Raw genomic sequence first — 23,184 nt, 5'->3', positions numbered from 1 at the left:
CAAACCAGACAGCTGAGCTGTCCTCTATAAACAAGTCCATGTCACCACCATCAATGACAACAACAAGAAGATGAGGAGATGTTTTGGGTTCCAAATGACTAAAAAAGCATAAGCTACATAGTCTTTTTAGTCTTTTTGAACCCAAAATGTCTCTTCTCCTTTTTGTTGTGTTCTTGGTGGTGTTTGAAGAACTGTTTGAAGGAGACAGGTCAGTTGTCCTGTTCAATGTTCTACATTCTGCAGTTGTCTGAGGATTACCTCCTATGAAACTCAGGCTAAGTGTTTTCAGCAAGAACATGGCATTGTTCATACTCTGCCCTGGCAGAGTCCTGGCTGACATGCTGTCTCCTGCCAGCAGCTTCGGACTCCTGTTCTCTACACAATGGGAATTGAGAGGAGCAGGGCTAAGGCCTGTCAATGCTGTCTGTCCATCTGGGCATTGCTCTCCCTAGGTATTGATCACAAGTGGAGGGGAATGGACTGTGGCTTCTCAAATCAAAGGAGCGTAGTGGGTTGAAATCATCCAGAGTATCCTGTGTCTAAAATTCAATCCTCAGTGAAGGACCCCTGCAGTATTGTCTTAGAACTTGAACTTGCTTTGCTGTTTTAGTTTTTTTTCATCAAGTGGAAAAGCAATTTTTTGTGACATCCTTTCATCCTTTGCATTCTTCCAGCAGTATTTGGTATCTGTAGGGGAGAGAGAGAAAAAAATCAAATAAGCATTTTTGTCAGGTCCTCCTGATATCTGAGTCTGAGGAGACTGCTAAGTAGTGATATCTCAGTGGCAAACTGATCTCCTGCTGGGAGGATGAGCTGAAGGGTGAGCGTGGGCTGGCTGAAGGGGGAAGCACCATCCACAAGTGAGAAGAAAACACTCCTGAACTTCCCTGAACTTCCAGTCAGCCTGGGGTGCAGGATATAAGGACCCCGCCTATGCCCAACCAGCAGCGGGGAACATCAGCCCCTTTCCTCCTGATCCCCTCTGTCTGGGCAGAGTGATGGCTTTTCCTCCCTGGCCATATTCCTCCCTCCCATATACACTGGCCTCAAGATGCATCTGACTTGCATTTTAGACCCTTAACTAGACTTGTAGGAGTGGAAATGGGAATAAAAAGGAGAGAGGTTGGAATAATGAACCTCGTGATGTATGCAGTTTTGAAGTCCTGCCCTCTGCAGGTACTTTTGGAGTGATGTCCCTTTAGAATGCTCATCATCAATCATACATGCCAAGAAACAGAGGGGAGCAGACTGAGAGGACCTTTTGCAGAGAAACCCACCCCGTTACAACTCCATGTCCTAGTCTTCTAGGGAGGAACGGGAGGGCCATGGGAAGAACCATGGATATGAGAAGCAGCAGGAACCTCAGACAACATCCACGTCCAGGTCCACCTTTTACAACAGAGGAGTAGTGATGCCACCGGAGTAAGACTGAGCTAAGGGCACATGACTTGCTATTGACAACCCAGGAATTAGAATCCACCCACTAAGGTCCTTTCAATAAAGATTGGAGAAAGCGAGAGGAAAGGCTCCAATCTGGAGGTCTCAACAGTCATGAGAGGCAGTTGGGTCACCTTGGCTAGGACAGGAATAAGGTTTTACAAATAAATATGATGTTGCTGCTGCTTCTTTTGTTGGTTAAAAAAATAAAAAATATATATAATTATAAGTATTTGTCCAAAGGGGATCAGGAAAGAAAGGGAATTTAAAAAAAGAGACTCAAACTGGAGTTAGTAAAGAGACAGCGGGCACCATAACCATGGCCCAACTTGTTTTCCCTAATGCCCTGAAGTTTATTCTACATCTTGTTCCACCTTAAGGCATTTCTAGAAATATTCTCAATATCTAGACCAAGAAAACTCTGAAGTACAAAGTGAAACAGATTAGTCTCTGTTTTACTACAGTCTCCCGTCCCACTTACTGTTTTCCCCAAGTACGTTTTGGGCAAGGTCTTTTTTTTTTTTTTTTTTAAATATTTTATGCCAGTGTGAAGAGAGGCATTAATTAAGAAGTATTCATATACAATCGCTTGCAGAATTTCAGTCTTATTTTGTTATTGTATTCTCTTCAGGAAAAGTGAGACCAATGAGTTCTCTTTGGGGATTTTGCAGAAGGACATTCATCGACCAAAAGTGAAATTTTCACATTGCAGTGGTGAGTCCATGAGTGGGCTATAAAATGGGTGTGGGGAAATATAAACTGGAAGTTTTAATTTAAAATGCAAAAGAAAATACTAAATTCCACTATATGAAATATGGGAGGTAGTATTTCTGTACATTAAGTGTTGATATAATGACTATTTCTTACTGATCTTGTATTCAAAACTGAGCAAGTATGCTTCAAGCAGAGGCTAAAAGTCGAATCTATTAATTTTCTTGTTTTTCTTTCATGATTTTTTCTATGCTATAGAAACAGTACTATTGAGAGGGGAATACAGAGCCCATCAAAGGCTGATAGATACTCAGCCTTTTCTGTGGAGTAGCCACACGTATGCAACACTTCCATGTTGGTCACCTGAGGTCACAGTAGACCAGGGATCCTTCTCATCTTTAGCCACATGTTAGAATCACACGGGAGCATTTTAAAACTACAGATGCTCAGACCACACCCCAGGCCATGTAGGTGAGAATCTCGGAGTGTGAGTTCAAGGCATTCAGATTAATTGAAATCTCACCAGGTGCTTATTACATGGAAGCAGGATTTAGAGATACTAAATGGACCAGCCCAATTTCCCATGATTTTCTTTCCTTTCCCCATTTCTCCCATGATTGACTTTGTTCCCAGTGGTTCCATGGATTGTAGCCTTCTCCCCGACAATTTCAGTTCAATCTCTCTCTTATCAATTGGGCTGGGCCAAAGCAAACATTGTCCTGTAGAAAGATTCTTGTTTGTCATCTTGTGTATGCATAAAGCTGGTCCTGGAGTCACTTTTCTCAATGTTAATTCATAAAATGCTCTCTCATATACATTGGCCTCAAGATGCATCTGACTTGCATTTTAGACCCTTAACTGGACTTGTAGGAGTGGAAATGGGAATAAAAAGGAGAGGGGTTGGAATGATGAACCTCTTGATGTATGCAGTTTTGAAGTCCTGCCCTCTGCAGGTACTTTTGGAGTGATGTCCCTTTAGAATGTCATAAATGTTCTCCAGTTAACATCAGCTTAAGTAAGTCCATGAGATGAGAACACTGAGACCCTGGCAACTCCATCCACGTTGCCACTAGGCTGCACATCTGGGGCTGAAGAAAAACCTGACTCCGGGCCATTGGGAACTCCCATCTGTGACCCCAGTTCTAATTTAGTTTCCTAAGTGGGGCTCTTTGTCCTTAGTTTTAACACTTCTCATTCAGAGGAACAAGTGATGATTAAGAGTTGACTTAGTTGGATTGCTCAAAAGAAGACTCAAGAGGAAAATCGATGTGTAACTGATGTATTAAAGCAACGATTTCTGCAGAAAGAGGCAATGGAGTTGGGGATGCAGGGAGGGAAGGTAAATTTCCCAAGAGAGTGTGTGATTCCAGGCAAATATTCCTGTGTTCAGCAGCTTAAACTATGCACTTGGATGAGGACAAGGAGGCCTGGCTCTCCTGTGGCCATGAGAGGGACTGTCAAGACACTAGAAGAAGGAACAGAGCAGAGTTCAGAGAGCAAAGAGGACATGGGGTGAGAAAGGGCCTGTCAGGGTGGGAGCCCATGGGACACAGAGGTAAGACCAGACAGAGGTTACAGCTGCTGTTGGAGAGAACAAATGGAAGAGAAAAAGCAGTGGGAAAATAAGCTGTCACCATAGACAGAGAAATAAGAATTGAGTGCAGCTATCAGCCATAGATGTGATTACCTCTGCACCCTAAGCTCGCAGGCATGGGAATCTGAATGCCAGTCTCCACTTGCTGAACGGGAGTTTTCTTTTGATGATCTTTGGTTTCAGGACACTGGAGGCATGAATCTGGCCAATGACTTGACAGCCTTGTGTGTTGTCTGCTGAACCTTCAAGTGCATCATCTTCCAGCTGGGGAGGGTTCTTCATCCCCAGGGAGGGCTTACAAACAATCTCTGAAAATAAAACCACAGCCGATGGGATCCACTGGCACCCATGATCTTACTGTGACTTTCTCTTCCACCCAGAGGACATCAAATCAGAAAAGGGGCCTTGGACAAGAAAGTCCAAAGGGTGCGGGAAAGCTGATAGAGTCACTCTAATATTTTCTTTTTTGTTGATCTTTCTTATGTTACTCAGTAATGACAAGATTGCCAGGAGTCAAAGGTACTGCCAATTCACAAAAATATTCAAGAAATACAGTATTAAGAAACACAAATAGCTTCCAGGTAGCTAAGGCAAAGGCAAGGAAATAACACTGTATGTAGGCTATGCTTTTGGGAGAGAAGAGATTATGAAAATCAAAGTTAAATCAGAGCTGGGTTCAAACAGGAGATGGGAATGGACGGGCCCGGTAGGGTGGCAGCCCACGTGGCACAGAGGTGAGACTAGACACAGGTGACAGCATCTGATGAGAGAAAAGAACCAGGAAGACTAAACCCAGAGAATTTACAAAGGTTGCATCATTATATGATTTACTATGTATATATATGCGCCCTATGTAGTATACACCCCAGATATGCATAGTCACACATAATAGGACAAATGATATAAATCTGTACATGTTAATTTAAAGAAATGCATGTATCTGTACATGTTGGTTTAAAGAATAAATGTTATATAGGGATTTTGGAGAGATTGAATGTAACAGTGTCATCACTATTCTAGTCCATTCAAATTGGAAAAAAAACTAGAGACATGAGAAGAATGAAAAAGAAAAGGTGTGAGAGAAACAAATGACCTGGTAGACAGCAGGGAGAAATCACCAGGTGAAGCAAAATATTAATGAAACAGAAGGCATTCACTCTTTCTTCTTACCTGGGTCCTGGTTCAGGCTCTGGACTCCAGGAAAAGTGTGCAAGAGGGAGTGTGTCTGAGCCAGTGGGGTGAGTCTTGGCTGGGGGCGTGAGAATCCATAGATAAGCAAAGGAGAGTCCAGTGGGAAGAAATCAGTTTAAGTCATCCCAGCACGTGTCAGGGACTGCATATCCCCCGACACTCCCTGAGCGCCTTCCATGTGCCCTCTCCATGGGTTCAGATGGTGCTCCTTATCTCACGCAACCCTGCCTCCTCCTGAGGACAGCGGTACCCTCATTCCTCAGCGAGGGCATTGCCTGACAGATGAGCACCAGGCAGCCCCAGGGGCTCCAGGAGGAGATACTGAGTGGGACGGAGAGTGAGAATGAACACGGCACAGGATTTTAAGGAAATCTGAGCAGAAGTGGATCCCTGTGAGATGGAAACTGAGGACATGGCCGTGGACATGAGTGGAGAATTTAAACTAAATGGAATTTCATAAAAGAGACTGATATGAACACTTTCCAAGTGAAAGTTGCCCTTTTATTTCAAAAAAAGCAGAAGAAAAAGCAGAAGAAGCTGGACATGTCAGGAGACTGAGTGTGGGCCCAGGATTTACACTGTTACTCAATGTGCCTCATAGGTTGTTATTGAAAGTGCCTGATAGGGGAAAATTGGCTTCATGAGGGATGGGGAAGGACAGGAAGAAAACTGGCAGAGAAGTCTGTGTGAGGAAGGAAAGGAAGAGGGGCCCTAGAAAGCAGAGATCTTCATAACTGCTCTACCTCACAGGAGACATCGTCCGTGAAGTCACTTTCTAAGTGTAAATTTAGCTGAAAGATCTTAAAAGGATTAGATAACACCCATTCATAAGTTTATTGGGCAATTCTTATGGAATCAAGCCCTTTGGAAATTATCATAATTAATATTCCCAACAATGATTGCAGGTAGATATTTTTCACATGAGGGAACAGAGATGTAAATAGCAAAAAGACAAAAACCTTGGCCAAAGTCAACAAGCAGAAAGTGGCAAACCCAGGAGCTGAGAGCAGATTTGGTCCTAAGCTCCACGCCTTTGCTCATCTCACTGGGTTGTAGCATTTGTGAATTTCAGCTTGACCCTGAGGAAGCATGGGAGGCCCCATTCTCTCCTCCACCCACAGCACTGTGACCACCAACACCTCGATTAGAGCTTCATGACTCCGTTTCCTTCCCTACCTTGGAAGTTCCATTGGTTCCCAGAATCAGTGTTGGCTGCGAAGCTGCAGATGGTGGAGGAAAGGCCCCGCATGGCCAAGCCATTCCCTTGATCCAGCTGCAATTGCACACAACTGAGCACCAGGGTGCTTGGCTCCAGCTGTGCATGTGAAGATTGCACCTCTGACAGGTGGTGGCTCAAGTCTCCACTCCAAGGCCCTTGGGGACAGGCCTCCTGGGCGGGAACTGAAAGGAGAAGGGGCTTCAGTAGGAACAATCTGAGTTTTCCCTTTGTTAAGATGCCCAGAACACCCATCCCCGATGTCCCTGCTGTCAGTAAAGCCACCCAGTGACCCACGCCACACAGACAGACATCATGTAAATGCAGGCGACGTCACCTTTCCTGTCTGTGCCTGGGGACGCTGACAGGGGCCCAGGCTGGGATATCCCTGAAGTGAAAAACCTCTGCTGCAGCCCAGAGGGCTTTGGATCGCCTAACAAGAACATCACAATTATTCTCTTATTCAATTCTTTCTTGTGACAAGAGGGAAAGTTCTAGAGAGGCCTCAGAGCACAGGAGAGGAGGCGCTGTTTTTCTCCCCACACAGGGTTGTAAGAACAGGCCAAAAGTTAGAGCTGAGAGGCTTTGAGAAAGAACCATGAGAAAGGGGGCTGGGAGGCTACAGACCAAACACTAAGTGAGGCAAAATTTCTGGGTTCTGGGACATTTTGAATTTCCCATTGCCTATAATGGTTGGACCCCCTGCCCACACATATCCATCCTATTGCCATATAGTGGGTGTCAGCAGACAGAGGCAATGTAGGAGAGGGACCAGTCCCTACCTGGAAATTCAGGGGCCGCAAGAGCCACAGATCAGCACATGCGGTTCCTTAGGAAGGTAACAGAGGACACGATCCTCACATTACCCACTGCTCCAGTGGGGTTCGGGTGGCACCCCTTAAACAAATTCTTTCCATTTCCCCAGGGAGAGGAATAGCATTCTGAGTGGACTAAGAAAAGACTTCCAATGATCTTACGCCAGTCCAGGTTGGGCTTAGGATGGGGACGAGGCCGCAGGGCCGGATCCACGTTGCTGTGGGGCTCCTCTCTCTCCTCCCCTCTCTGCATCCTGGTTCTCTGCAAGGTTTCCTAAGTTCTCTCAAAAATCCCTCAGTGACCTCAGCTCTAACATGGAGATACCACTGCCCACTTGGCAGTGTCCCTTGAGCCCTGAATGGGTTATAGCAGGACACAGCTTGCTTGCAAAGGGGCAGGGCATACAGCAGGTGCAAGGTCAGTGTGTATTTTAATTGTTTCATGAATCACTATGATCCTAGAAAAGTATTTGCTTTTTTGAAACTCAGGGAGAAATGCAAAATGGGAACGGGGATGGTCCCAGTATGAAAGGTACTTACTGACCAAAGTAGAATAGAGGCCAACATTTTTGTTGTTAGTTTCTTTCTTTGTGTATGTGTGTGTGTGTGTGTGTGTGTCAGTGTGTGTGACACAGGGTCTCACTTTGTTACTCAGTCCGGACTGCAGTGGTGCAATCGTGGCTCACTGCAGCCTCAACTAACCAGGCTCAGGTGATCCTTCCCCCTCAGCCTCCCAAGAAGCTAGGACTACAGGTGTGTACCACCACACCCTGCTAATTTTTTAGAAAGACAGGTTTTCACCACGTAACCCATACTGGTCTCAAACTCCTGAGCTCAGGCGATCCACCTCCTTGACCTCCCAAAGTGCTGGAATTACAGGTGTGAATCACCACACCTGGCATTTTTGCGAACTTCAGTACAACATAATCCAATATACTGGGGGACATCACAGAGTTACTTGCTCTTCCTAGAAGATAATGTAATGGGTAAAAGCCCCCAAAATCGACATGGAATTCCCAGAATTGAAGTTTAGAAAAAAAAGAGAATGAGCAAGAAGAAATGAAAATTGGATTTTGTTTTTACACATCCTGTGGAGCTGCTATCTCAAGGGGCACTTGCTCAGAGGAAGGGTTTTCTGGACATCATGGGGACAGGAACCACTCTGCTTTGCTCATCGGTTACGCCAGAACCTCATGAGGGACCCTAGTTGTCGATGGTTTTCATGAGAATATAGCACTGAGACCAAAACTTGATTGAAACTAAAAACCCACACATGGAGAAAACCACTGGAGCTCTGCAGAGGATACAAGCCTGGCCACGCATAAAGGAAGGGACGCTGGACTGTGTCAGTGGAGGGAAGACCCCTCAGAGGAAGTAGAGGCACAGTCCCCAACCTTTTTGGCACCAGGGTCCGGTTTCATGGAAGGGAATTTTTCAGGGACCAGTGTAGGGGGATGGTTTGGGGATGATTCAGGCACATTACATTTACTGGGCACTTTATTTCTATAAATATTACACTGTAATATATAATGAAACAATTATTCCACTCACCATAAGGTAGAATCAGCATGTGCGATTCGAGCCCTAAGCTCATTTTCCTGCAACTAGATGGTCTCATCTGGGGGTGACAGTCATTGGGAGACAGTGACAGATCATCAGGCATTAGATTCTCATAAGGAAAGCACGATCCAGATTCCTGGCACACGCAATTCACAATAGGGTTCGAGCTCCTGTGAGAATCTAATGCCACTGCTGATCTGACAGGAGGTGGCATCCAGGCTGAAATGCTCTCCCACCGCTCACCTCCTGCTCTGCGGCCCAGTTCCTAACAGGTCATGGACCCATAATGGCCCATGGCCCCAGGGCTGGGGATCCCTGAAGAAGAGAATCTAGCCTGGGACACAGGAATCATGAAACAGGCCTCCAAATAATTGGGCAAAACTCCCAGCATAGGTGGATGGCCAGAGAAGAGATTTGGACATGTAGTTAGCAACATAATTTTAGAAAAGAGAGATTCCCTATCTTACAGAAGGAGGTCTCTTATATAAATTTCTCCAGCTGAGCTACTGTGGCCAAGAATTTGCAATAAGGCCTCACCACACCCCTCTCTGGCCTGTTTTGATAGCCACAGCTTGTTCTTGTGAGAAGGAGCCAGGTGACAGAGGAGGCACTTGGAGCAGGTGAAGAGGAAGCTCTACCTAGTGCTTAAAACTAGATCCAAGAGCCTGACTCAAAACAGGCTCAGTGGATATGGCCTGTCGGCAGAGGTGGTCTGTCTCAGCTGCACAAGTTGCAGGAAACAAAACACATAGAGGCTGCCTGGGAGGATAGCGGAGCTTTGTGACCTCCAGGTTGGGGTACTCACAGGCTATATCCAGAGCAGAACAGGCAAGTTGATTCTCCAATGAGAACAAGGTGCTGCTATAATGCTGGTGGCAGTCAGACAGGTCACAGTGAACTAAAGGAGTCAAGTAAACTTCATCCACAGAGTCCTCTGGGATTTCCTGCTCCTCCACCTCTGGCAGCTCCTGGATCAACCTGGGGTAAAGAAGACAGAAGATAAACACCAGAGAGAACCAACACGACCTGCGCCCTGCTGGTTCTATAGGGAGGCCCTCAGGAAGACCCAGAGGAAGCAAAGTACGGTCCCCTCAGGGAGATACAACCATCCTTCCCTGTCTTGAGCAGGAGACAGAGAGTGACAGGCTCTCAGGGCACTGGACAGGCAATGAGCTGTGGAGGAAGGAGATGGAGTGATCCCTGTGGGAAACTGCCAGTACACAGTACATTCGGCACTTTTGCATACATTTTGTTGAAATTAGCATCAGTAGCCAAATGAATACAGACTCTTGAGTCTTCCTAGACAGAGATCTGTATCCTCAGCATCTCTTGTTCTCAACATTGTAGCATGACAGAGTTACTTTCATTCACTTTCCTGCTGTCAAATACTTGTAAACATGGTAATGCCAAAGAGGCCGACATCAGGTGTTCAGCTCAACCTCCCTTTAAGCAAAAAGGACAGAAAAGGGGACTGCAGAAAATGTCTGTGACTGATCAGTTCAACAGAGTCAACTGAATGCAGATTAGTAGAATTGAAAGGAATTAATAAGGAAGAAATACAGATACAGGTGTACAATGAAAAGAGTCAACCTTATGAATATGGCTATTTCTTGGTTGGCTGAACAGATGGAACAGGTATATTCTGCACACTCTGATTTTTCCCTGCATCCGAGACTCCAGATATCAACACTGAATTACTGTCCATGATTCCTCAGAGTTACCTGGGGCGCAGTGGGTCTTGGTCTTCTACCTCCTCTTGATCCTTTTCAATTTCTGTAAATAAATTGACAAAGGGACAGACACATGAAGCAGGTTCCCCTACCCACACAAACCATCCACTGTGCAGTCCTAACATAGGAACATCAGTTTCCTCAGTGGGAGAACAGCACACTGTGAGAGAAATATTCCAGGAGACCTGAGGTCCTGTCACGAGAGAGATGCCTTAGTTTTCTTCCCTGAGCCTAGGATTGAAATCTCCTTGTTCTGGTAGATCATTATCCCAACATCAACCGTCCTGATTTTGTGCAAATACTTATGCAAGTTTTTCACACCAATTCAAGGCAAACACCTCAACAGCTTTCTAGAAGGAAAACTGCAATATTCAGCCTTCAGTCATCAAATACCCACATTGTTCATGGTGGCAAGGATTTTAGACACTGAAATTAGAATGAAGAAGAGAACATACAGACTCTCGAATCAAAATGAATCTTTGGTACTACAAAGAGATTTTGGCTATTTGTTACAACTAGGAGTGACAAGTCCCAGTCTTATTTCTGGACACATAACAAAAGCTAATGTACTGCTCACCTAAAACTGGCCAACATCAAAGACACAGAAAATGAGACTAGGTCTTTGAAACCTAGGTAATACCTTTAACGAAAAGTAGACAAAGATGCCACTGGACTTGGGCTGGCATAGAATCTCAAAGGACATGGTTGGGAAAGAAACTTGTAAGGAATACAATAGCTAGCAAGACAAATCTTATTCAGATTAAGAGGCCTGACAGACCCTGTTGGGCATGTGCTGCGTAGGTTGGTGTGAATTTGTCAATGTCGTGACGGTGTGCCCAGGGTGACACAGGCATGGTCTGAGATGAGGAAGAGAGCAAAGCTCACTGACCCACCCCATGTCTGTGCCTCCAACTTGTTTTTCGATTCTGATGAAAATCATCCTGTGTCTGTGAGTCCTGTTCACACTAATGACACGCCTCTGTGCAGCCAGGGGTGCAAGGATTACAGAGTCTACCTGGGACACCAATTGGAGATTTATCATGGTCACAATGGAGTACTCACTGTCTAGAAGAGTCAAGCTGCCTTGCTTGTCTTCAAAACAGTACGAAGTGCTCCAATAAGGGCAGTAGGAGTGAGGTAGGTCAGGAAGGATGGAAGGAGTCAAGTAACATCCATCCAGTGACTCCTGGGGGACTTCACGCTTGTCCCCCTCAGCGGTCCCCTGCTGAGCCTGTAAGGTAGGAAGGAGTAAGGATTAATCCAAGGAGTTTCAGAGCCCTGCTGGATGCACGTGAGGCAGGAGGGAGTGACGGCAGAAACAAATGGGGCAGCCCATTAAAGAGTTCAATATTCTCCTCTTCTTGGTGGGTCACAGTGTGGTTGCCCTGGGGTAGGTTGCAATACAGAGAGAGGGAAAGAGAGATGAGAGAGAGAGAGAAGCATCAGGAGCTCAGCGAAGTGGCCAGATCATGATTTTCTGAGGAAGGAGACTGAGTCTCTCTGTATGGTACAGTCATGATTTACTGAATATCCTGTTCCATAACGGTGGCTTCATTCCTTTCTTTTAAATGGTGTTAAATTTTATGTGTAGCGACCAAGTAAACATAGCTTTTGAGGCAAAATAACATCCTCAAAATCTCATGCCATCAAGTCCTTCTTCTCTCATTACTATGTGTGGTATAACAATAATTTTTTCTACCTAATTTCCTTGCCTTGAAATGCTTAGCACTGTGTTAATGCAAAGCCAGCAGAAAGCAGATACGCGTCTCAGACTGGTTGAAAACATAAGAAGAGATAGCTGCTTTATGGAAATCTCTGGGACTGAATAGTTGTTCAGAAGATCAACTAGTTTTATGTACTGAACCTGAGAAGTTAATACGAAATGGCCAAAGGTGCAAGTATCACAATGAAAATGTAAAACATGGTTAGAAAGGATCATTTCTGGTTGGCTGAAGGGGTGTATTAGGTATATTCAGGACTTTCAAGTTTTCTGCGAATATGAGTTCCACAGGTGTCACCCATGAATTGAGAGCCCCTGATTTTTTTTAGTTACCTGGGATCAATGGTTTATGTTCCTTTCACCTCTTCAAGATTATTTTGCTTTTCTGCAAGTAAATTAAGAGAAGACCAGTCACATGAACTTGATCCCATTCAAACATGCACAACCTTGTGTCCAAACCTACCTAGGGGTATAAATATACTCGGTGTGATAACAGGCTATTATGAGAGAAACTTTCCAGGAGGCCTCAGGGTGAGCCTTGTGAGAAGTCACTAGGTTTGCTTTCCTGAGCCATGGAGCAAATCTCCCTGATATGACAGGTCATCATCACAGTCCCTTCAGTCCTGAGTCACAGCAAAATGTTAACCATATCCTATTTACTAACAGATCCTGGGGATCTACTTAAATGCTGCCTAGCAGGTTGCTGCAGTATTCAGCATGTTTCCTTCAGATAAGCTGTTGTCGGTGTTTGTGTAGAATTTACATTTAGAGGGACAGATTAAATCAAAAGAATCTCTAATGCAACATGGATACATTGGCCTTTCATGTGGCAGGTAGTTCCAGGGCCCTGCGTCCTTTCAGAAACATACAAAATCTAATAGTGGTGTTATGTTCTGGTACTCAGAGACTTCTTAGCTAAGACAAGCCTGCTAAAAGGGGAGGGAGTCTAGCCTGAGAGAAGTGAATGAGGGTAATGACAGCTCCAAGAATATAGATAAGGCTGCCAGTGGCCTTGGACAGGCAGAGAAGCTCAGGTTGTTTGGGAGGGAAAATTAGAAGATTTCATGTGAGACGACAGATGAAATCTAAATCAGGAGGACTGCTGGATACATCCTGCACCCAGGCTGCGGAGGTGGGTATGAATTTGTCAGGTCAACCTTGGGTACAGTGATTTGCCAATGGGGCAAAGATGAAAGACAATGTGTGGTTTTGGAGGAGGATGGAGCGCAACTCTGACTCCTAGGATGCCTTCCTTCAAACTCAATCCTAGAGCCCGGTTCTAACCAGTGTATAAGCATAGTGTCTTCCTGAAGGTATGACATCTCTCATTATGGACAGATTGTGTGGTGGAGAGAATACGGAGCCTACCTAGGAAGCCAAGTGGAGTTTCATCCCATCTGGAATTGGAGTAATCCCTGGCAACACCCTGAGCGGAGCCAACTTTCTCTTCATCCAGTGCCAAGAAAGTGACTTCATGATGCAGGTAAGAGTTGGATATATCGTGGTGTCTAGAATGAGAAAAAACACATTCCTCTAGTAAGTCCTTCAGGACTCCCTTCTCTTCAGACTCCTGCAGCTTCCTGATGAGCCAGGTAGGATAGGAATGACAGCAGGTTAGATCATGACAGACTCAACACCACAGCATCTCATGTGATTTAATGAACACAAAGGGAGTGGTCACAAAAAGCAAAGGGGGAGTCTCTCCAAGAAAGAAAACCCATCCTTCTAAATGTGGGATGGATGTGACTGTCCTGGGAACAGAGCAACGCGAGCAGCTGGTGCTCAGCGCACTTGCCACAAACGAGCTGCTGCAGGAGACCCAGACTCACCCTGTAAATTAGCAGCATGACTTGCAGCAGAGAGATCTAACACGGGGCTTCACTTCCTTCACACAAATTGTGTTGACATTTACATGCAGTATCCAAGTGACCAGAGCTCTTGAGGCGTTCCAGACACACAGATGCTGTTTTTGTTTTTTTTGTTTTTTGAGACGGAGTCTCGCTCTGTCGCCCAGGCTGGAGTGCAGTGGTGCTATCTCCGCTCACCGCAAGCTCCGCCTCCCGGGGTTTACGCCATTCTCCTGCCTCAGCCTCCCGAGTAGCTGGGACTACAGGCGCCCGCCACCTCGCCCGGCTAGTTTTTTTGTATCTTTTAGTAGAGACGGGGTTTCACTGTGGTAGCCAGGATGGTCTCGATCTCCTGACCTCGTGATCCGCCCATCTCGGCCTACAGATGCTGTTTTTAAGGTCCCCCTTTTTCAATATTTTGACATCATATGAAATTTTTATTTTTAATATTCTCTCTTGCAACTAAGTAGTTGCCAACATGCTAACACAAAACACACAGAAAGCATATATGCATCTCACTCTGGATTAACCACATGGGAGACCACGGGTGAGATCAGGAAATCCCTGAGTTTGGTCAGTTCACCTGGCTCAACTGATTGTCGGTTCCCATGCTTGAAAGGGATTAAGAAATTGAAACCTATTTAAGTACCACAATAAAGAAGACAACATTGTTAAAGGGATAATTTGCATTTGGATGAATGGATGAGACAATTCTATGCATCACTTCCTATTTTCCCTGGATCCGTGGTGTCCAGGTGTCATTACTGAACTAACAGTCCACAAATCTACAGTTACCTGGGGAACACTGGCGCTTTCCCCTCCTCTTCCTCATGATCATTCTGATTTTCTGTAAACAAATTCAGAAAAGCAGGTCACAGTAAGGAAATCACACTTCACACAAGCCGAAATCAGTATCCAGTCATGGCACAAGACATAAATATCCTCTGTGTAAGAATGTGACATTTTGACAGGAAGGTTCTAAGGCACCGTAAATTAAGTCTTGGCAGAAGTAGATGAGCCTTCTTTCCAGATCCATGGAACAAAATCTCCCTCGTCTGGTAGATCATAATCACCTCTCCTCTGACCTAAGTCTGTGCCAACAGTTAAACAAACTTTTCTCACTAGAATTCAAAAATGGCCCTAACTACTCTCCAGAAGTGTTGTTGCAATACTGATTTATCTCATCATACATCACGGTCAATGAATGGTTAGAGAAATTTATATACGAGACTGAACTGATGGATAAATTCTAACAACCCTTGCATAAAAAAGGATCTGCGGTGTTACACAGAAACATTGCCCACTCATGGGGTGAAGAACTCAGGGCCCAGCTTTGTTTAGGGAAACTTATAAGCAAGATAAAGGTAGAAGTGTTTATGTCCTGCTTTCAAGGTGACTGCTTAGCTGGGGCAAGCCGACCTAAAGGAGACCAAGCCAGGGGCTGAGAACAGTGAATCCAGAGAAACAACATCTCTGGCACATAGGCAAGACTGCCATTGGCCTGTGACAGGCATAGAAGCTCCATGGACATTGTTCAGGGGCACAAATCATTATTGCATGTGACAAGAGGCATAGGAACTGAGCCAGGAGGCCTGACAGCTACCTCCTGTACACAGATGGCTATGACTTTGTCACACCTGCCTGTGGTCCAATATGCTGACATTGGGGCTAGGAAGACAAACTGATGCCATGGGACAAGGAGGAGAGGAAATTTCTCTGACTCTCGGATTACTGTGTGCAATATTCCATCATAGTTTCTTTCCTTTCTGTGTGCAATATTCCATTATAGTTTCTTTCTTTCCTTTTCTTTCTTTCTTTCTTTCTTTCTTTCTTTCTTTCTTTCTTTCTTTCTCTTTCTTTCTTTCTCTCTCTCTCTGTCTCTCTCTCTCTCTCTGTCTCTCTCTCTCTCTCTCTCCGTTTCTTTCTCTCTCCCTCTTTCTTTCTTTTACTTTTTATTGAGACAGGGTCTCTGTCTGTCACTCAGGCTGGAGTGCAGTGGTACAATTATGGCTCACTGCAGCCTCTACCTCCTGGGTTCACGTGACTCCCCCATCAGTCGCCCGGGTAGTTGAGATGACAGGAACGCACCACCATGCCTGGCTAATTTTTCATATTCTGTGTAAAGATTGGTTTCACCACGTTTCCCAAGCTGGTCTTGAACTCCTGAACTTGAGTGACCCACCCACCTAGGCCTCCCAAACTGCTGAGATTACAGGTATGAACCACTGCACCCAGCTCTGTCTTACTTTGTAAATCAAACCAATATGCATGTATGCAGCCTGTCCTCAGCCTAGACAGAGGCAGGAGGGACAAAGAATAGAGAGGCTACCTGGGAGAATGTTTAGAGCTTCTTCCCCTTCATCATGAGAGGATTCATTCTCTACAACCAGAGCAGAGTCGACTTTGTCTTCCTCAGATGTGATTTTGGTGCTCCTGTGAGGCTGGCTGGAGTCAGATGGGTCGTGACTATTTGAATAAGTGACAGCACATTCCTCCAGTGAGTCCTGAGGGACTTCCTTTTCTTCAGCCATCTGCACGTCCCTGATGAGCCCGGTGGGATAGAAATGACAGAAGATTAAACCAAAAGGCATTGGACCCCAGGAAGTCCTACTGGTTTTGACAGGAGGCATAAGAGAATGGTCTCAGAAAGCAAAGGGGAGTTTCCCATTAAGAAGGAACAGACAATCCTCTCCTCTCTGCAACAGAGCAGAGAAAACCAGAGAGGAAACAGTGGCTGGTGATCATTGCACTGGGTAGATAGGAACTGAGGACAGAGACTGAGCTGTCTCTGTATGGTACAGTCTTGAGAGCAGACACAGAGACTAAAAACAGCTGCCACACGGTGTGTCTAAACTGGGTTGTAGTTAACATACAGTGGCCACAAGAATACACGCCTTTGAGCCATTGTAGACTCCAGATACGGTGTGCTTTCTAAAAATTTTTTTTTTTTTTTTTTTTTTTAGGCCGGGCGCGGTGGCTCAAGCCTGTAATCCCAGCACTTTGGGAGGCCGAGACGGGCGGATCACGAGGTCAGGAGATCGAGACCATCCTGGCTAATATGGTGAAACCCCGTCTCTGCTAAAAAAAAAAAATACAAAAAACTAGCTGGGTGAGATGGCGGGCGCCTGTAGTCCCAGCTACTCGGGAGGCTGAGGCAGGAGAATGGCGTAAACCCGGGAGGCGGAGCTTGCAGTGAGCTGAGATCCGGCCACAGCACTCCAGCCTGGGTGACAGAGCCAGACTAAGTCTCAAAAAAAAAAAAAAAAAAAAAAAAAATTTTTTTAAATTTAATATTGTGCTGTGAAGTGTAAACTCTTTGTCTAGGTACTTTTCTTTGTGTTCAACTTTGCTAGGTACTTCCTAATTCCTCTGCTTGTTGCCTCTCTGCTATTTATCTTTCCTTAAAAGAACATTAAGACAACTGTGTAGAAAGCAGCTTTGCATCTCCTTCTGGCTTTCACTACAGGGGAGAACAGGTCTCCTCTGTGTGTGCAGGAAGTCCCTTTGGCTGGTGACTTCATCTAGGGTCATGAAGACAATGGAAAAGCATGTTAACAGGGTTATTTCCTTGGTAGGTGAGTGCATGGAATCAGTGAACTCTGCAGCTTTCTTTTTTTTTTTTTTTTTTTTTTTTTTTGAGACGGAGTCTCGCTCTGTCGCCCAGGCTGGAGTGCAGTGGCCGGATCTCAGCTCACTACAAGCTCCGCCTCCCGGGTTCACGCCATTCTCCTGCCTCAGCCTCCCGAGTAGCTGGGACTACAGGCGCCCGCCACCTCGCCCGGCTAGTTTTTTTTTTTTGTATTTTTTAGTAGAGACGGGGTTTCACCGTGTTAGCCAGGATGGTCTCGATCTCCTGACCTCGTGATCCGCCCGTCTCGGCCTCCCAAAGTGCTGGGATTACAGGCTTGAGCCACCGCGCCCGGCCTCTGCAGCTTTCTTTATCCTGCATCTGGAATCTGTGACTACCTTCACTCCCTTGTGTTCTTTCTGAGACCCTTTGCATATTTTACCACCTATTACCTGCTCCTGATTATTCAATGTTACCTGGGGGCAGATGATTCTTCTACTTTCTCAACCTCCTCATCTTTCTCATCTTCATCCTCACCTTCATCAGTTTCTGCAAATACAGAAGTGTCCTTTCAGATATTTCCCACTTCACCTACGCAAGCACAGTGAGCCCTGTGTGCATGGAGACATGAACATCTGTACGTATGAATCTGCATTGTACTGAAAGCTTTCATGTTTTATCTTTAAGAAAATGCCCTGGAATGGTTTCCTGATGCATGAGGCAATGCGTTTCTGATCTGCAGGGTCACCGTCAAGATGTGGCCACATATTGAAAAGACCTTTCCTCTTCATATCACTGGAGGCTTGTCCAGCCTCTCTCTGAACTTCAGCAGCTGTCTCCCCAGTCCTGCCACAGATCTGTTCCCACGCACAGGCTCTGTGTCCTGTCACAGCTCGCATTTAGAACCTGTATCTTTCTCTTAGAACAGGACAAACAGCCTTTTTTGTATTGTCCCACAATACTCCATACATCAGGGACTTCATGGGCCCTCCAGGTGGCTTACACTGTGTTATCCAGGGACACTGTCTCCATGGGGAGTGCTCCAGCCTCAACCACTTCCTACCACCAAATGCCAACACTTCAAGCGCCTTCTCCAACAGCACACAGCGAGGGGCTTTATCTCATGTGAAATATAGTCATAAGTGTTCCCACATTTGAATGCCAGAGACAATCTGTTTGCCTTTAAAGATTTAGAGACAGAAACCCAGGAAGGATAAAGTAATCAGTTGCCCACAGTTGCTAAAGACATTGCTGAAGATACAGCCGGGGAACCTTCACTCTTAGGCCCAGGCTCTTTTCACTCTAACAAGCTGCCTCCTGTCACAGCCTCTTTCCTGTCCTTTAAAACTGGATGAATGCTGCCTCTTGCTCCAAAGACCATGTTCCATCAAGAAAGGAGGAGACCTTTGCAATACTGTGACCTCCAGCCCCATGGGTTTCCTATCTCTGTTTTTACCCAGTAAGTTCTGGTCATGTCATGCCCACAGATGTTTACTGGAAAGATACACTACCCATAAAATTGTCATTGTGGAGGTGTGGAGGTCTGGGGACTTTCATAAGCCTAGAGCTGTGTGTCATCAGGGCCCGTGGCCACCTCACCTGGGCTGAGCTTCTGGAGAAGGCGCTCTGCCAGCCTGTACCCCTCAGCCAGCTGCTCTCGGAAGTCCTGACCCTGGGACTTATCAAGGTCATCAGGAGCGAGGAAGGCCTTGAAATGCTGATTCAGTGAACGGGAGGCATCTCTCCCTTCCTGTAACTTCTCCCGTAACTGGGTCAGCTCTCGTGCCTGAGAGTGAACCAGGGCTTTATATTCCCTACGGTGAGATAGTAGAGAACATTTAATAATGGAAAGGGATGAGTGATCAGTTCTAATACTGCAACAGAGGTTTCTGTGAAAATGTCCTCAAGGAGCCTTCCAAGCAGAAGGTCAGCACATATTTGGGGAAATGTCTTTGGCCAAGAGAAAAATATAATTAAAAATATATATTTTTAAGTTATGCATATGTATATATTTTTAAAGGCTTCCTCTATATAAGAGAGTGCTCCTGTAAGATCCTCGAAGATGTTCCATTCATCTTTCTTTTCTGTAAACAAAAGCCGGTGTCTTCCTAGATCAGTTCCAAATGGATGTCCTTTCAGTTCCTCACTTTGGCCATGGACATTTCTGTGTGGAAATTCACACAGTGCATCTTGCAGTGACTCGAACTAAAGCTATGCACAGAAATGTGACCAGGTGCAAATAGGGTAGATATGAAAGATGTAGCAAGAAAAAAATGACAGGGTCAAGAAGGCAACATTGATTGAACGAATGGCATGCGGCAGTCAGTCAGGAGGTGATTCTAACTAAGAGTAAATGGGGTGGTGATCACACACCATTTTGAGTGTGCTAAATGCTGCTGGATGGTTCACTTTCTTTTAATTAACTTTGGTTATGCAAATTTCACCTCAACAATGCCTTGTTTTAAAAAGAGAAAACAAGGTTCAAGAAACAACTGCAACCCATAACTTACTAAGATGACTGTTCTCTGCTTTATAAATATTTGTGTGACATGTGCCTGCCATGTAAATGCCTGCCCTTGTCCTGGCCCAGCTTAGCCATTAGTTCTCACAGCTGAGTTGCTGCACTTCAGAGATTCACACCCCTGTCCCTCTGCCTGCCCCCAACGGGGCCTTCTCACCCGAGCTCCTCAGCTTGTCTGAGCTTCTCTGCCAGCTTCTCCACAAACTGCCGTTCATCCTTCAGCACAGAGTCTATGATGTCTTTGTACTCTTCACACTCTGAGAAAAGACAGACACACCTGCCTCAGTGCAAGGCTGGACATGCTGCTGGGATCAATGCCGACAGGGCAGGCAGCAGCATCCATCCCAAGGACGAAAGCAGCCCCAGTACCAGGCTCTAGGCAGGCATTTCCACATCTTTATTTATCAGCCTCCCAACTTTCTGGCATCTGATACTCTCCAACTCAAGGGCACATCAAGTATCTTGACAAGATGATTCACCTGGAACAAGGCAGAGCCAGAATTCACAGCCCCTGAGGTCTGACTCTGAATCTTGGGTCACTTTCCCAAGCCTTGCAGCCTCTCCTGTAAAACACTGTGCTGGGTCATGAAGTAATTATATCCTGCACAGTCAGAAAGACCCTTAGCACTATAGGACTCACAGTTTCCCTGGTACTGGAAATTTTAAGCACAAGGATGTCAAATATATAAAATATCATATCTGAATATAACTGCATAAAATATGAGGCATAACACCCTGAGGCTTTAGTAAAAATATGCCCAAATACTAATAAACTTTGAATTAAGTTAGATCCAGTAGAATGAAGAACTAATGTATAGTGCTTTCTCTGTGCCAAGAACTGTTCTAGGAGTTTGAGAAGAAATGGATCACGTAAGTCATTGCAGCACTTTTCTGAGGTACGTATTATTATAGTACCCAATGAACAGATGAGGAAACCTGGGCACTGAGAAGATAGGCAACTTGGATGGAGCCCAGGAGACTGGCCCAGGGTCCCTGCTCTGCACACTACTCTACTACCTCCATAATGTCTTATGTGCCAGCTTTCTTCCTCTTTAGGAATAAGATCCTGTGCCCCAGGAAGCAGGACTTCCCTCTCACCATGGTATTCCCTGCTCTTGATGCTGTCACTTAATGGCTGCCACAGTTACTATTAGGAGCAATCTCCTCTTTAAACTCCTTAGTGTGTGTGCTGTGTACTGTCACTATGTTTCCCCCAGGGTGCCCAGAATAGAGCTTTGCCTACTGGGCCCCAAAGAAGTTTGAAGTGAATGGAAGTTCATTAGTCCCAGACATTTAGACCAACAGACTAGATGTTACCTGTCAGCAGCATCTTACATGGTACAGAGAGGATTCTCATAAACATGATTTAGCCTCTTGCTGAGAAAAACAGGTGGTTCTGTGCCTGTGTCAGCAGTCAATATGTTGGATTTTAACTCTACTCTCACCTCATACCAGACTGCAAATGTGAAAAAGTTGCTAAATACTTTGTGCCTCTGTTTTCCATCCCTAACATCATGAAGTTAAAAAACCCATTTCTATTTTCCTAGAAGTATGGGAAGGATGACATTAATTTTGATGAAGAAAGCATTCAGTTTCTCAGAGAGAAGACAGGTGATCGGTCATCACTTTCATGATGGTGAATCTATAGAACTTACTGTATTTCTGTAGCTGGTTGGCCAGACAGTAGGCAGGAGCTTCAGAGACAAGAAATTTCTCTTTGAGGTCTCGGAACTGCTGTTCGCTCATTTTCAGCTGTGAGTGCAATTCCTGGTTGATTTCTAGGATGTTCATTTCTGCTCTCTTACCGGACAAAGGGTCGGCAGATTTGTGGCAGAAGAGATAGAGCCAGGAACTGGGGAGAAGAAACCCAAACACATGATGGGTCAAAAACTAGTGAAATCAGTTAGGTTTCATCAGGACTGAGATGACAATAACTGGAATTGTTAACTTACGGTTGAGAAAAACTTGATCAACACCCCACAACACTTTAGAGTCCTTAACCGCTAAAACAGGGTCCAGGATGCCTGAGCTCAGAGTTGAAGGCACTGCCTATAGCTCCGACTCCGACAAGAGTGAGGGAGGTCGCAGCCAGCGTGCCAGGTAACGGTCTGCAGTTGCAATAACAGAATTAGAAGGTGGGGGTGTCATGGAATCTTAGGAGCCCTGTATTCCAATCGCCCAGCCTGTGCTGAAACACTAGGCTCCCTGGTCTCACCTGAGGGTCACTGATGGGGACCATTTCTTCAGCAGTCACTCTCAGTATTAGTGCACCCTTGTGACAATGCTACAGGCCCACCTCTTTCCCAATACATCTAAGCATGTTCCTCATTGTTCATCTCTTGGGTGTATAAAATCATCAAGGTAGAGATAGTTTCCCCTAAGGTTATGTTTTCTTAGTGGTAGTCACAAAGTCACCCCACCTTCTTTTTAAGGTAAAATGATCTCAATGCTTTTCCACAAGTGAAAGATATCAAATTTTAGACTGCTATGATACCCTTTGGGTCTTCTGTAGTTTTTTTCTGTGTCTACTGAAAATGAATGAATAATTCATTTTTAAAACATATTTTCTATCCTTTCTCAGTATTCTTGTTGCATCCCATTGTTATGTTGGTTTCTTTTCTCTTACTGGGGAAGCATCTTGTCTTTTCACTACACTTAAGACCAGTTTCACATCCCTACGTCCATAGCTCTTCCTCTATGCGTGGATTGGTTTGCTTTTTTAATATCACTGAACACTCGTTTCATACTTACCACTTACAAAGATCATTCTGGTCCCACAAGAGTTCTTTTCAAAGTGTCAAGTGATGAAAATCATTTGTATATATCCCCTGAAAGCATGTGTGACCATGTATCTTGGGAAGTCTTGTAAACCTGTAACTATTTTCATTCAGTTTTCCCATATATTGAAAAGAACAGGGCCACGAACACTTCTTATGGAATACTGTTGGAAATATATACATTTTGAGTTGCTCTAAACCATTGATGTGTGGTTGCATTCCAGTAACAGAACCTGGCAAGATCAAGCTCATGGTCAGGGGTGGTTGGTGATCCTCAGTGTTCCTGTGCAGTAGAAGGTGAGTTTGAGATGAGAGGGATGAGTAGGGGAGCGTGATCCCCTGAACCACCTCCCCACTTTCTCAGCTTTCATCCCCACCTAGATTTTGTGAGGCTAGAACTTGGGAGATTGTCCTGTAGCCCAGGTCTCCTAAGTGTGGCTGCTGGACTTGCCTGAGTTGAGGTGTGATAAGTGTGACCACGGGCTACTCAGCATTCA

General features: G+C 45.2%; 1 protein-coding gene across 1 annotated transcript; it reads right to left on the bottom strand.

The window, feature by feature from the left end:
- Positions 1 to 337: 337 nt before the first annotated feature.
- On the bottom strand, positions 338 to 21,701 carry LOC117075588 (neuroblastoma breakpoint family member 6-like). Its single transcript, XM_033198056.1, is given in 15 exon segments — positions 338 to 687; positions 3,836 to 4,050; positions 6,110 to 6,334; positions 9,330 to 9,502; positions 10,246 to 10,297; positions 11,317 to 11,463; positions 11,466 to 11,485; positions 12,308 to 12,359; positions 13,343 to 13,482; positions 14,617 to 14,668; positions 16,151 to 16,362; positions 17,866 to 17,938; positions 18,989 to 19,203; positions 20,068 to 20,167; positions 21,566 to 21,701. Coding segments are annotated over 14 exon segments (1,803 nt in total). The 3' UTR covers positions 338 to 687; positions 3,836 to 3,844.
- Between the last annotated feature and the right edge of the window lie 1,483 nt (positions 21,702 to 23,184).

This window comes from Trachypithecus francoisi, unplaced genomic scaffold, assembly GCF_009764315.1.
Source record: "Trachypithecus francoisi isolate TF-2019V2 unplaced genomic scaffold, Tfra_2.0 Lachesis_group5, whole genome shotgun sequence".
Classification (NCBI taxonomy): domain Eukaryota; kingdom Metazoa; phylum Chordata; class Mammalia; order Primates; family Cercopithecidae; genus Trachypithecus; species Trachypithecus francoisi.
The sequence above is the reverse complement of the archived record's forward strand: the minus strand, read 5'-3'. Positions and strand labels throughout refer to the sequence as shown.